At 41.2% G+C, this 12,821-nt stretch overlaps 2 protein-coding genes across 2 annotated transcripts; one reads left to right on the top strand and one right to left on the bottom strand.

Moving 5' to 3' along the window:
* The first annotated feature begins 157 nt into the window (after positions 1-157).
* On the top strand, positions 158-6,345 carry cpsf4 (cleavage and polyadenylation specific factor 4). The gene is made up of 8 exons (XM_078269738.1): positions 158-578; positions 787-837; positions 1,698-1,850; positions 1,981-2,076; positions 2,240-2,333; positions 2,583-2,655; positions 2,770-2,931; positions 5,466-6,345. Exons 1-8 carry the CDS (start codon positions 476-478, stop codon positions 5,532-5,534), a joined length of 801 nt encoding a protein of 266 aa, XP_078125864.1. The 5' UTR covers positions 158-475; the 3' UTR covers positions 5,535-6,345.
* A 120-nt stretch (positions 6,346-6,465) lies between these two features.
* Positions 6,466-9,392, bottom strand: atp5mf (ATP synthase membrane subunit f). The gene is made up of 4 exons (XM_078269739.1): positions 9,314-9,392; positions 7,700-7,807; positions 6,739-6,855; positions 6,466-6,611 (listed from the first exon to the last, which is right to left on the bottom strand). The coding sequence occupies exons 1-4, from the start codon at positions 9,390-9,392 to the stop codon at positions 6,583-6,585; spliced, it is 333 nt and encodes a 110-aa protein (XP_078125865.1). The 3' UTR covers positions 6,466-6,582.
* Positions 9,393-12,821: the final 3,429 nt, after the last annotated feature.

Genomic DNA, 12,821 nt, shown 5'->3' with positions numbered 1-12,821 from the left:
TTTACCTTTTTATTTTACAATGTTAATTTCTCCCCAAATTAATATTGGTGAATTAATTCAAATCAGCAGAAAGGCCACCATGATGTGTAGTAAGCTGGTAGTGAGTTTGCCAAAGAACTCGATGATCGTTTACTCTAGTCTTAATTCGTCAGGTCAGAGGTCAGTCCGCGGCTGCGCGCCTTCCATCCATCCACTGAGAACAAGGAGCAGTTCGTGACAAACAAGTCATAGACAGAATAATGTTTGGCTGTTTTCTTTAAAACGGTCCCATTAAGACACAAAGAACATCAGCTATTGTGGTTTCTCATCAGGGACTTCGCCGATAGATGTTAGCTTATCGGTTAGCCTAGCTAGCCACTTTAGCTGGCTGTCGCCGAAAGTACCAACGTTAGTTGGCTACCTGGCGAGCTCAACCTTAAACCAGCTAATCTAAACTGATATTTCTTTGACTGGAGCACTTCAAACTAACGCAGACATGCAGGATATGCTGGCTACCGTGGACCACCTCAAGTTTGACCTGGAACTGGCTGTGCAGCAGCAGCTAGGAGCACAGCCTCTGCCCTTCCCCGGCATGGACAGTAAGTGCTTGTATGCTAGCTAGCTAGCTAGCTAGCTGGTACCTAGCCGCTGTAGGTAAACAGTAATCAGAGTTAACGGTCAAACTGATGGTACCTAACGGCAGGTTGACACTTAACACCTGGCCGGTGGTGACTGTTCACGTTGACTTCGTGTTTCCTCAACCCAATGTCTTTATTATTAAATTTGTAATAATGTGTGTCCCTGCAGAGTCCGGGTCTGCTGTGTGTGAGTTCTTCATGAGAGCAGCTTGTCAGAAAGGTAAAAACACAACGCGACAACAACCCAGCACTACAGTATTTCACTCCCACAAAGGCTGGGGACTCGCAAGAGATGGAAAGGTCAAAACTAAAGCTGCAGAGGCAGAGTTATCCTGACTTTTAGTCTCTAGTACGAGTCGAGCTTCAAAAACACTGGGTCCTACATTCCCATAACGCAGTCATTAACGTTAGCCTCTCATCTTTAAATTGCACCCTGTTAGCTCATTTTTCCAAGCAAGGATAACTTCTCATGTTGAAACATAATATTGCATCCACGGCTCACAAATACAATAAATAAATGAAAGCCTACAGTAGGGCTGGCTGGTGGTTTGACATGGTCCTTAACTGGTTATTTTACTGACTCAGTGGTTAATATGATCATATTTGTTTTGTTAGTTATTAGGTTAAATGATTGCAAATCTAAATGATAGGTCTTTAATTTATTTTTTAAAAATACCAAGGGAATTTGCTGCTCTAAGATTCAAGGGGAGGGCATTCCACACGTTAGGGTCATCAAAACAGAAAGCAGGATCACCAACTTTGCATCAATCCTGCTCATCATTTTAACATTCCTCCCTCTATTGTTTAAAACTGACCCACGAGTGGCCGGGTTGGCTCAGTGGGTAGAGCAGGCGCACATATACTGAGAAGCTTATGCCTCGATTCAAAGGTCCAGGGTTCGAGTCCGACCTGTGACGATTTCCTGCATGTTTTCCCCTTTCTCACCTAACTGTCCTATCCATTAAAAGCGGGAAAAGCCCCAAAAAATCATTTAAAAAACCCATGAACAAAAACCTGGGGCATGAATTAGGGAAGTTGTGCCATCATCTGTGTTACATCTTTCTTTGTTTGCACTCCCAGGTGGGATGTGTCCGTTCCGTCACATCAGCGGAGAGAAGACGGTGGTGTGTAAGCACTGGCTCAGAGGACTTTGTAAGAAGGGAGACCAGTGCGAGTTTCTCCATGAATACGACATGACAAAGATGCCTGAATGCTACTTCTACTCCAAGTTTGGTTCGTTGACTTGATGTTTCATAAAATGACACAGATGAGCTCGATGACTGACTGTTGATCAGCGCCCGGTTGTCAAAATGCCTAGAGTGTTTTTGTCCCCGTTTTTAAAATTGTGTGTTGACTCTCGCAGGTGAGTGCAGCAACAAGGAATGTCCGTTCCTGCACATTGATCCAGAGTCAAAGATCAAAGATTGTCCCTGGTACGACCGAGGCTTCTGCAAACACGGTACGTCCTGCTCGCATAAACATTCCAGCGGTACTGATATTAACACCCCCTAAACATACTGTTTACATTAATACACATAGTGTTCCCCTGCTGGTTTGAATTTCTTTGACAGAAAAACTGCCTCTTTACTTTCTGTTGATCTTCACCCACCTTCCTGTCTTAGGTCCTGACTGCAGACACAGACATACAAGGAGGGTGATCTGTGTGAATTACCTGGTGGGCTTCTGTCCAGAGGGAAAATCCTGTAAATTTATGCAGTATGTTATCCTTTTTATTTGATTCTTACATAATAGAAATCCTTTTTTTCTTTTTTTTTTATGTTGCATGTAAAACAAAAGACACCACTTATGACTTGTTTTAGCATTTGGTAGTTTGGGATAGTTCTCTCTGTCTTTATTTTTGGATGATTATGTCATCTAGTAAAATATTCTTTAGACAAAAGATAAAAATAATCCGAGACTTCACCTTGCAGTTATGTAGATTTAACGGTAGATGTTCTTCTACAGCCCTCGTTTTGAGTTGCCTATGGGAGCTTCTGAACAGCCTCCTCTACCACAGCAAATTCAGAACCAGACAAAGGTAAGAGGACACTTCCACAAACACCCAAATACACCGCTCCGTGTTTTTCACCTGCTACTTTGTAGCTGAACAGCACAACAAAAATGATTTCTCTTTGCGTGTCCCCTGCTGCAGCCTGTGCCCAGCATCGGACGCTCGTCGCTCTCTCTAATCCAGCTGACCAACTCCAGTCCAGGCATGCGGCCGCAGAACCACATGCCGATGTCTGCGCCTCAGCAAAATCACATGACTGGCAACAGAGGGCCTCGGCCACTGGACCAGGTCACCTGCTACAAGGTGAGTCTTCTGAACATTTGTCTGCCAATGTGTCCTAGTGTGTTCAAATACAGTTCAAGACTCCAGTCCCTCTCACTGTAGTCATAAATATACTCGTTATACCTTTGAGGCATAGTTCCACATTTTGAGAAATATTTTATTTCCTTTTCTGGTCTGTACCGTACATATGAAGCTACCGCCAGCAGCCGTTTTAATACTTGACTTTTACAAAGTTATTTTCCCACATGCAGCATTACGATTTCCTATTTCAACAACTCATGATATACACTCACCTAAAGGATTAATAGGAACACCTGTTACATTTCTCGTTAATGCAATTATCTAATCAACCAATCACATGGCAGCTGCTTCAATGCATTTAGGGGTGTGGTCCTGGTCTAGACAATCTCCTGAACTCCAAACTGAATGTCAGAATGGGAAAGAAAGGTGATCTAAGCAACTTTGAGCGTGGCATGGTTGTTGGTGCCAGACGGGCTGGTCTGAGTATTTCACAATCTGCTCAGATACTGGGACAATACACACAACCATTTCTAGGGTTTACAAAGCATGGTCTGAAAAAGGAAAAACATCCAGTATGGGCTACACCAGCAGAAGACCCCACCGGGAACCACTCGTCTCCACTAAAAATAGGAAAATGAGGCTACAATTTGCACAAGCTCACCAAAATTGGATAGTTGAAGTTGGAAAAATGTTGCCTGGTCTCATGAGTCTCGATTTCTGTTGAGACATTCAGATGGTAGAGTCAGAATTTGGCGTAAACAGAATGAGAACATGGATCCGTCATGCCTTGTTACCACTGTGCAGGCTGGTGGTGGTGGTGTGGGGGATGCTATCCTATCAATAAGGGCCAACATTTCTGAAGAATGCTTCCAGCACCTTGTTGTATCAGTGCCACAAATAATTAAGGGAGCTCTGAAGGCGAAAGGGGGTCAAACACGGTATTAGTGTGGTGTTCCTAATAATCCTTTAGGTGAGTGTAGGTTTGTAATTCTTACAGAAAGATAAAATGTTAAAGTTAAGGAAAATGGAATAAATGAAGATCATAATATTGATAAGAAAAGTCACACTTAAGTAAATTAATAATAATGATTTTGAATGAATAAAAATTAGAAATGGGTTTGATATTAAACAAATTTATTCTCAGCTATGCCTAACCTCCATATACCTACGCTTCAATTATACTCTTGTGTCTGTATATTGTGTATATATCTTTTACCGGTATGTTGTGTCTGACTATTTCTTGCCTGGGAGCAGCGACCTACTCGAGTCTCCGCTGGTTGTCTTGACAAGTGCTCCAGGCCAAGAAAAAGTCCAGAACCGAACCCCTCGTAAAACAGCAAATTATTAGCCTGACAAGCCAGACCCACATCCAGATGTTGGTCTGGGAACTCACCATTGGCAGGGCTCAATCCGAGGGGCGGGATAAATGGTTGTCTTTCAAATTCCCTCTGCACGCAATAGGATAGAACTACAACCAACCAGAGCAACGCTAGTTGATAGCAGAGCTAGTTGATAGATTAAACTTTTGCCGTATCCGGTCAGCAAAACTCCGAACACATCTTCCTTTTTTAAGAATGACTTCAGTGCCGTTCTTTGTTCTTTTCTCAAAGAAAAACTGAACTCCAAGTCTTCCAGAGTGGCGGCCAAAGCCGATTTGAAAGTGTTCCCAGCAGCAGCAGCCATAAGCCCGCCCACCGACTCTATACACGATGTGATTGGCCCGGCCAGAGTTTGGTTTTTCCAGCTCGCAAGCCAACGGCGAGTTGCTAGACGACCCTGCTGCTGCTAGGGTGCATCTAGATTTCTAGGCTAGCAAATTATAGTTACTACACTTCAGTTTTTGTACATAAAGAAATTAGATGAAACATGTTAATTGTTGAGCTTTAAAGGTTCTTGTAGGTAGATTTTGTTACCTTTGGACAGAGCCAGGCTATCAGTTTCCCCGTTTCCAGCCTTTATGCTAAGCTAAGCTAAGCTAGACGGCTTTACTATACAGACATGAGAGAGTGGCATTGATTCTTCTTATTTAACTCTCAGCAAGAAAGCAAATAAGAGTATTTTCTTCATATCCTTGGGGGAGAAAAAAAAAGAATCATTGCCAATAGAGCTGCAATATATCGATATTATATCAATATCGATGTATAAGGCTAGATATTGTTTTTAATTTTGGATACCGTAATATAAGTGTTTTCCTGGTTTAAAAGGCTACATACCAGTAGAGTGATGTAATCTTCTGAACATACCAGACCGTTCTAGCTGTTCTAGTATTTGCCTTTACCCACTCAGTCATTATATCTACATTACTGATGATTATTTATCAAACATCTCACTGTGTCAATATTTTGTGAAAGCACCAACTGTCAACCCTACAATATTGCCGCAATATCAATAGGGGTATTTGGTAAAAAATGTCGTGATAATTGATTTTCTCCAATTCGCCCAGCTCTAATTGCCATTTCCAGCTTTTTTGTTGTTGTAGCTTTTAATAAGGAGCCATTAACATCCTCCTTCTTTTGTCTTCCCTGTGTCTGCAGTGTGGTGAGAAGGGTCACTATGCCAACAAATGCACTAAAGGCCATCTGGCCTTCCTGAGTGGACAGTAACATTCAGCCTTGAGGTCACCACGGTGCTGTAGCTCAGTCCGCCTGATGGGAGCAGAGAGGAAGAGCAGCAGAAGAGAGGAAGCTCCTTTGCTCCACAGGCTGAAGTTGAACTTAAAAGACTTTGACTGCCGCTGTTGTGCGTGTCACTTCAAACGGACACAAGCCGTAAGAAAGATAAACATAGCTACTATTTCTATTTTTTGTGGATACATGAAAATAAGGAACAGAAAAGATGTCACAATCTGTATGGCTGTGGTTTAATGACTTGTGTTAGTCTTCGGAGTTTTCTACAATGTTTGTACTAAAGCGAACTGAATATTTACAGAGACATCACACCCAGGGTCCACGGTGCAGTGCTGTGACGTGTTGCCGCTTCTTAGACATGTGACTGCATCAGTGACACCAGGCGACTTTCTATTGTACTTCTAGTAAATCTGTCCGACAGTGTAAATGCAATAAAAAGTGATAAATGCCAGTAGGAATGTAAATTACTGTACTTAAGAACTACTGTAAGTAATCAGAGCCCAAATCCACCCTGCAATGGTTCCTATTGTACTCTCACCACCTCAAATCTTCTGGCTTACCACGCACAATTTTGCATATAGTCAGATTTTAGACTTTGCAAGCATTTTAAATTCTGGAAATTACCAGTTGTGTGTGTGGATACCTTGTGTTAATTCTTAATCTACATCTTTCACTTTTTACCCGAAAGGATATGTGGGGAAACAGCGACTTGGCACAGGATGAATTTCATTGTGTTGACAGTCTGAACATTCTCACAATCTGTACAAATAAATGTTCTTGTTACGGATTTATGTACACTTTCATTCAAGGCAGCTACACTCCTGATAGTGAGAATTGTATCTTAACAGCTATAATTTCATACAGCTGGAAACTAAACTTAGACACAACCACACATTATATCCAACAATGAATCTTAAGATTGTTTATTGGTCACAACAGTCACATATTCAACACAGAGCTGAGTAGAAAGAGCAGGGGGAACAAAGAGGTTCAAGTTCAACCCCCGAAGGTCTGATGGTCTCGCTTAGTGGTACTTCCTCCAGCGATCATGTTCTGGAAGAGAAGATAGAGAAAAGATTTAAATTACATGTGTATTTTTCAACAACAAAAATCAATAAATAGAACATCCAAAAAGGTAGAACATCCTAACAAGAAGTACGGGAGTGTATGCATTTCTTACTAATGTGGTCGTATTCCCACAGGTAGCTCAAAGCCACGTAGCCAACCAGCAGCATAGCTACACCACCGATGCCTCCCTTCTTCACATTAATGTACTTGTTGTAGTATCTGTCGTGGCCTGCGAGAGAAAAAAAACACAGCATAAACCACCACTGAAGACATACAGTTATCCTCAAATTACAAAGATGTGACCTGAAGATAAATGCTACATGCGCTGATCTTAACGTGTATGAACATGGGGAAAGAGGACACGCCGAAAGAGAGCATGTGTAATCTTTTGCTTGCGGTTAAGTAATCGCCCTCGATGAGCTGGGAGTCGATACATTTTCTAGCCCTTCGTCAACTACGATGGCTGTTCTCATTAAGCATCTTATCAGACTAGGAGCCCTCCTTTAGGTTCCTAGTTAAGGGTTTCCTCTTAAGAGCTGTTCACAACACTGCTGAGAGCAACTTTTACTGACACAGCTTCTGAATTCATACATAGGCGGTGACCCTGTTGCTATGGATGACATGTTTCATAAATGATGCTAGATAGACATTTCATTCAAGATTGTAGAAATCAAAAAGGTCTTAGTGACTAAAGATTCCTCTGAATGAAAACAAAACATCTTCTGTCCCCTAAATATGTAGCATTAAATAAAATATCTAATCTGATTGTGGTTCAAAGTTTTTTTAAGAAGACTGATGTGATTTCTGGTGAACTGTGCTGCTAAAAAAAAAAATGCAGATTTGGTCTTTTTTTGTTTTAAACTGAAATTTCCCCAAATTCGTTAACTGCTGTCAGGTTTGTTTTCCAACTGAACAATAATAGGTTTCTGTATCACCATGCTCCTTTATCTAGTACTCACATTCTTCTGCTGTTTTATTAAAAGTTGGTATTCCAAAACGCTATGTTGAAAACTGAGGTCCTTTTGTGTTTTAGTTCCTGCCTCTAAAGGTTTAGTCAGAACAGTTTTCCTCACCCCTGCGGACGGCTGAGATGATGCCATTGGGAGTGAAGTCTCGCCCTGTGAGCCAGCTCCCCAGCTCACCCAGTTTCACGTCCATCAGTCGCTTCTCAACTACGGGAACTGGTCACAAGTGGAGACAGCACAGACAGTCTGATTACACATTATCCATATAGAGCAACACATGCTATGGCTCTGGTAGTGAGCTTTAAAAAGGTCAATCTGCCAGAGCCGACTAGATTGGTAACTAAGGTTTACGTGCAGTTTAGTGTCCCAAATTCCCCATACAATGTCCTTAATTATGAACCTGCTAAACCACCTGTGCTACCCTAACCTTAACCTGTCTCAAATAAGACCATCATTTGGGACACTGAGTTTTTGGAAAATAATTTGTGACACTAAACTGCACGTAAGCCGGTAACTAAATTGATTAGTGGAATAGCAGAAAGTAAGTCGGCAACCAATTTGATAATCGCCTAATAGACCTTTTTCACAGCAGACATGTTGACATGTCATAGTAGGAAAAGCACAGGTGTGTTCAAAACCGTTAATGATGGCTGCATTCCACTTAGGAGAGACCCTGGTATTGTTCATGCTGGCTCACTGAAATAGCTCACTGGGACACTTGATGGAACTGAGCCATCGTTAAGGTTATCAGTTTCAGCTGTGCTTTTCCTACTATGACAAGTCAACATTTCCTGGTTTATTTGTCTTATGCGTTATTGAAGGTCTGTTTTGCACTTCTGCTCAGACAAACCAGTGAAGATGTCTCAGACAAACCAGTGAAGATGTCACCTTGGACTCGGAGGATGGGCATTGGTAAATACTTTTAAACATTTTGAAGACAAAATTATTCGAAATAATCGGAAGACTAATCGATACAGGAAATAATCCTTTTAGTTGCAGCTCTAAATTCAGCAAAGTCAGTCAGTCAACAACTTCACCTCTACACAGTCGTAAAGCAAAAGTATTCAATCTACAAAAAGGCACAAATGAAGTAACAGTGGCTCAGATGCCTAAACTAAACCTGCTGGCTACTTTGCATCTCTGGAGCTAACTTTTGACACATTTGACATTTACCAGGTGTGTAGCTTTATTACAGCTACCGTGAAAGAAGTACACTTGGCCCACCGTTCAAACCCCTACTGTATGCAAAGCACGGCCTCTTGTGTTTTATTTCTTTACGTTGTTGTAGGATTAAAATAAGCCAAAGAGAATATCAGTTTGGGGCAAAAGGCAAAGACTGAGTTTGCAGGCTACTGTGAAAATTAGCCAAAAGACACTGTTACATATCTTAAGATAAGCATAGACAACTGTATTATGATAGCTTCGTCTAAACTGCAAGTCCTATATAAAGTTTCTGATCACCGAGCATGACAGTTAAGTGTCCTAAAGCGACTCGCAGATTAATTTTAACTGCAAAGCAGCCAATGACACGCAAAGTCCTTGACGTGACTTAAAGGATTCAGTGCGGCCTTCAGTCACATTAAAACCTGACCGGCGACTCATTAACGGATTATCTGACAGTACAACACACGCCGTCTGTAAAAACGTCAAACTATATTAATAACAAAAAACACACAACAGAGAACATTTTTGGTTCATTTAGCAGAGGACACGCTCTTTTACCTGGTCTGTCCGCCATCTTGACTGGTGCGAATGGCTCGCAGGCAGCGGGGAATGATGGGAATATAACGACAAAGTGCATTATGGGAGAATATGTAGTTTTTTAGCCTGTCCACTAGAGGGCAGCAAAGCAAATGAAACCAATGTCTCAAAACAAAAGGTTTTACAACCACAACACTACACAGAACAACGAAAATCCTGAACCACAACAAGGTAAATTTAAAGATTCCCTCCAAACATGTTATTTTTTTTTATTATTATTTTTTGGGGCATTTTTATTCTTCATTTTTACAGGACAGATGAAGACATAAAAGGGGAGAGAGAGGGGGAATGACATGCAGGAAAGGGCCTCCAAACATGTTTTAAAACACTTATTATAATAATAAATAATTTAGCCTATTATAATAATAATAATAATAATAATAATAATAATAATAATAATACATAGCCTATTATTTTAGGGCACCTATCTGGACACCCAAAGTTGCCTTACAATGTGTTAACAGTAATCATACAGGTAAAACAGTGTTGGAAAAGACAAGCCCAGACAATCACAAAAAAAGAGACAGGTGAGCGGACACGTGTAGGAAGGGAGAAAAAAAACGAACTAGCCTAGCTGAAGGGAATCGGACAAAGAGGGCGGGTATTAGTAAGTAGGCCAGGTGAGTTTTAAGGTGGGATTTGAGTAGGTAAACGTATCTAGATAGATTAGATAGATAGTTTATTGTCATTGCATATCTCTACACAACGAAATTAAGATGACATCAATCACTCACTTAGCAGCATAAAGACAGAAGGATAAAAAGTGACAATGTCAGCAACAATTAATAGATAAATATAAAAAATAAATAAAAGTATTAAAAACCCGAATAAGAAAAAACAGACATCTAGACATATCATGCTATCAAAATCAAAGCTGAAGACCTTTCTCTTTGATGTTGCCTTTCTGTAATTTATTTTAGCCTACTGCACTTTGAATTTTATTCTCGTATTTTATCTGTTTTCAATGTTGTCATTTTTAACTGCTCTTTAATGGTTTATGTAAAATGTGCTATATAAATAAAGTTGCCTTGCCTATGATTCCTCTGTTTTTTTTTGTCGAACCCCATGTTAAACCTCTCACTCCTTTTAAAAAACATGTCAGATCTCATGCATTTTGAAATAGTGACCTGAAGGGTTTACCACACTGGTGTCTCCTGACACTCAATCAGAGGAATCATTTTTTCAACAGAAAGAAGCCGATCAATGAGCAGCACAACAGCCAGTAGCACTGGCTACAAGACTCTAGTGTACCTGAAGATATAGTGAAGAAGATGTTATTGAGGCCAGTGTTATTGTGGTAGTTCAGGTCTATTCTCAACACGCCCACCGATCAATACACCCCCCTCTCTCACACACACACACACACACACACACACACACACACACACACACACACACACACACACAGAGTTAATTAGGGTGTGTAGTGGTGGTTTTGGCCTTCATCCAAAGCTGAGCATCAACCTCTTTCCTTTATTTGACTGATTTTCCTGCTTCGCTCTAATGACTTTCATTAGATGGAGGACTCATATCGATTGTCCAACATCCACCCTGCTTTTTCTCATCTTTATCTTTTTCGCTACTTCTCTCTCTAACTCACCACATAGATGTGAATACACACAATGTTGCAAAGACACATTTCTTGATCCATCCTTTTCTCAATCGCTTAATCAACCCCAAAAGGCAAACATTTCCTGGTCCCACCTTTTTAAAATTTGAGGCTTTTGTGTTATTGAATATCTGTGTTTTGCACTTTTGCTCGGACAAAGCAGAGAAGATGTCACGTTGGACTCTGAGGACTTGTGATTGGCATTTGTAAATACTTTGACATTTTATAGAAAAAAAATATTATTCAAGGTAATAATTGGCAGACTAATCTCGGCAATCTACACGAAACAATTGATGAATAGGACTACAGGTAAGAGGAAAAAATATATATATATTTGGTTGTGGGGTTGTGTCACACTCAGTCACACACTTGGTTGAACCAACATCTTGCCTCTGTCTGATTTACACACAACGTGGGCCAGAACCTCTAATCCAATCTCACTCGGGGGCCGCTCAGAAAACAGCACACGCCCCCAGAGGTGGCAGATTCCCAAATGCAGTCAATCGAACACCTACACACACACACATGCACACAGATGCAAACACATAGAGATGTGAACACACAATGATAGACTGATGCACTCTGAAACTGTGCAGAGATAGACACAAGCACACACATTTCATTTGGGCTGTAAAGGTTACTGACAAACACTGTAACATAATCTCATTTATAGAGAAAAAAAATACACACACACACACACACACACACACACACACACACACACACACAATTTTATTCCACCTCAAGAGGCAGGTGCCCTGGAGGTCTGCCACAGAGACAGCTCTTTGAAGCTGATGGAGAGAGATAGAGGGAGGAAGAACGAGAGGTGGAGGGAGTTTGTGTGAGGGTGAAGTATAGACAGACAGAGAGAGAAAACAGCGATGAAAGAGGATGAGTGCAGGAAAGAGATGAAGACTGGAAGTACAAAAGGGGAAACTGGCAGCAGGAAGATAATGATGGAGGGAGATGAAGGATAAAGGAAAAAAAAGATGACTCACTGAGCCCATGTCTCTGCACACCGCTCTCTCTATACACACATGACCTTTAAACAGCCACTCTCCCAGTCACCCCCTGTTCATCCATCCTTCATGCTCCACATCCTCTTTCATTTCATTTTTTTTTTAGACTTCTCCTTGTGTTTTCTTTTAAATCGCCACTTCTCTGCCCTTGCCAGAGATTTATCTTCTCCCCATCTGCAACTGTCCGCAATTCATGTTTCTTTTCTTTCCCCTCTCTAGCACATTCTTTCCTGCCCTTTTGCCCTCTGCATCTCTCTTCTTTTTTTTTCCTTCTTTTTTTTTACCTCTTAACTCACTCCTCGTCATGAATGTCACCTCCTCCTCTTCCTACTCCTAATGACTTGTATATTTGTTTTCCCTCTTCTCTGTCCTGGCTGAGAGTTCCCAAGAGAAACAAAAGATGGGCAGAAATCAGACAAAGAGATAGACAGGCAGGTGGGCAGGAAGGATAGGTTGTGGGTAATGGATTTATCAGCCCTCCTATTACTACAATAATCTCATTAGAGATATGGAGATCACCAGGGGAGCTGCTAAAAGGAGCTTGCTGGCTGATGAGTGTCCCAGAGGAAACCTGTGTGTGTGTGTGTGTGTGTGTGTGTGTCTGTGTGTCCGTGTGTGTGTGAGACAGCCAAAGATGAATAAAGAGAGTATACTACATGTGCAGAAAGGCTCCATAGGGACCGTTTCATTCCTCACAGCGATGGCTTTAGCCACTAAATCAAACTTTCCCATTCCCATTGACTCACATACTTAAATGTAATGGCCGCACGTTGACTAATCAAAGCTACACTTCTGCTGAAGACGAAAGGTGACACTTATTCTCACTAACCTTGGCAGATTG

Source organism: Sander vitreus, chromosome 15 (genome assembly GCF_031162955.1).
Source record: "Sander vitreus isolate 19-12246 chromosome 15, sanVit1, whole genome shotgun sequence".
Classification (NCBI taxonomy): Eukaryota; Metazoa; Chordata; class Actinopteri; order Perciformes; family Percidae; genus Sander; species Sander vitreus.
This window is presented reverse-complemented; position numbering and strand designations above follow the sequence as displayed.

Excerpts from the sequence above, each read along its gene's own strand:
- atp5mf (XM_078269739.1), bottom strand. The coding sequence starts at position 9,392 with ATGCACTTTGTCGTTATATTCCCATCATTCCCCGCTGCCTGCGAGCCA. Across the intron at positions 7,808-9,313 it reads CAAGATGGCGGACAGACCAG|TTCCCGTAGTTGAGAAGCGA; the intron begins GTAAAAGAGCGT and ends ACTTGTGACCAG. Across the intron at positions 6,856-7,699 it reads CATCTCAGCCGTCCGCAGGG|GCCACGACAGATACTACAAC; the intron begins GTGAGGAAAACT and ends TTTCTCTCGCAG.
- cpsf4 (XM_078269738.1), top strand. The coding sequence starts at position 476 with ATGCAGGATATGCTGGCTACCGTGGACCACCTCAAGTTTGACCTGGAA. Across the intron at positions 838-1,697 it reads GAGAGCAGCTTGTCAGAAAG|GTGGGATGTGTCCGTTCCGT; the intron begins GTAAAAACACAA and ends TTGCACTCCCAG. Across the intron at positions 2,932-5,465 it reads ACCAGGTCACCTGCTACAAG|TGTGGTGAGAAGGGTCACTA; the intron begins GTGAGTCTTCTG and ends CTGTGTCTGCAG.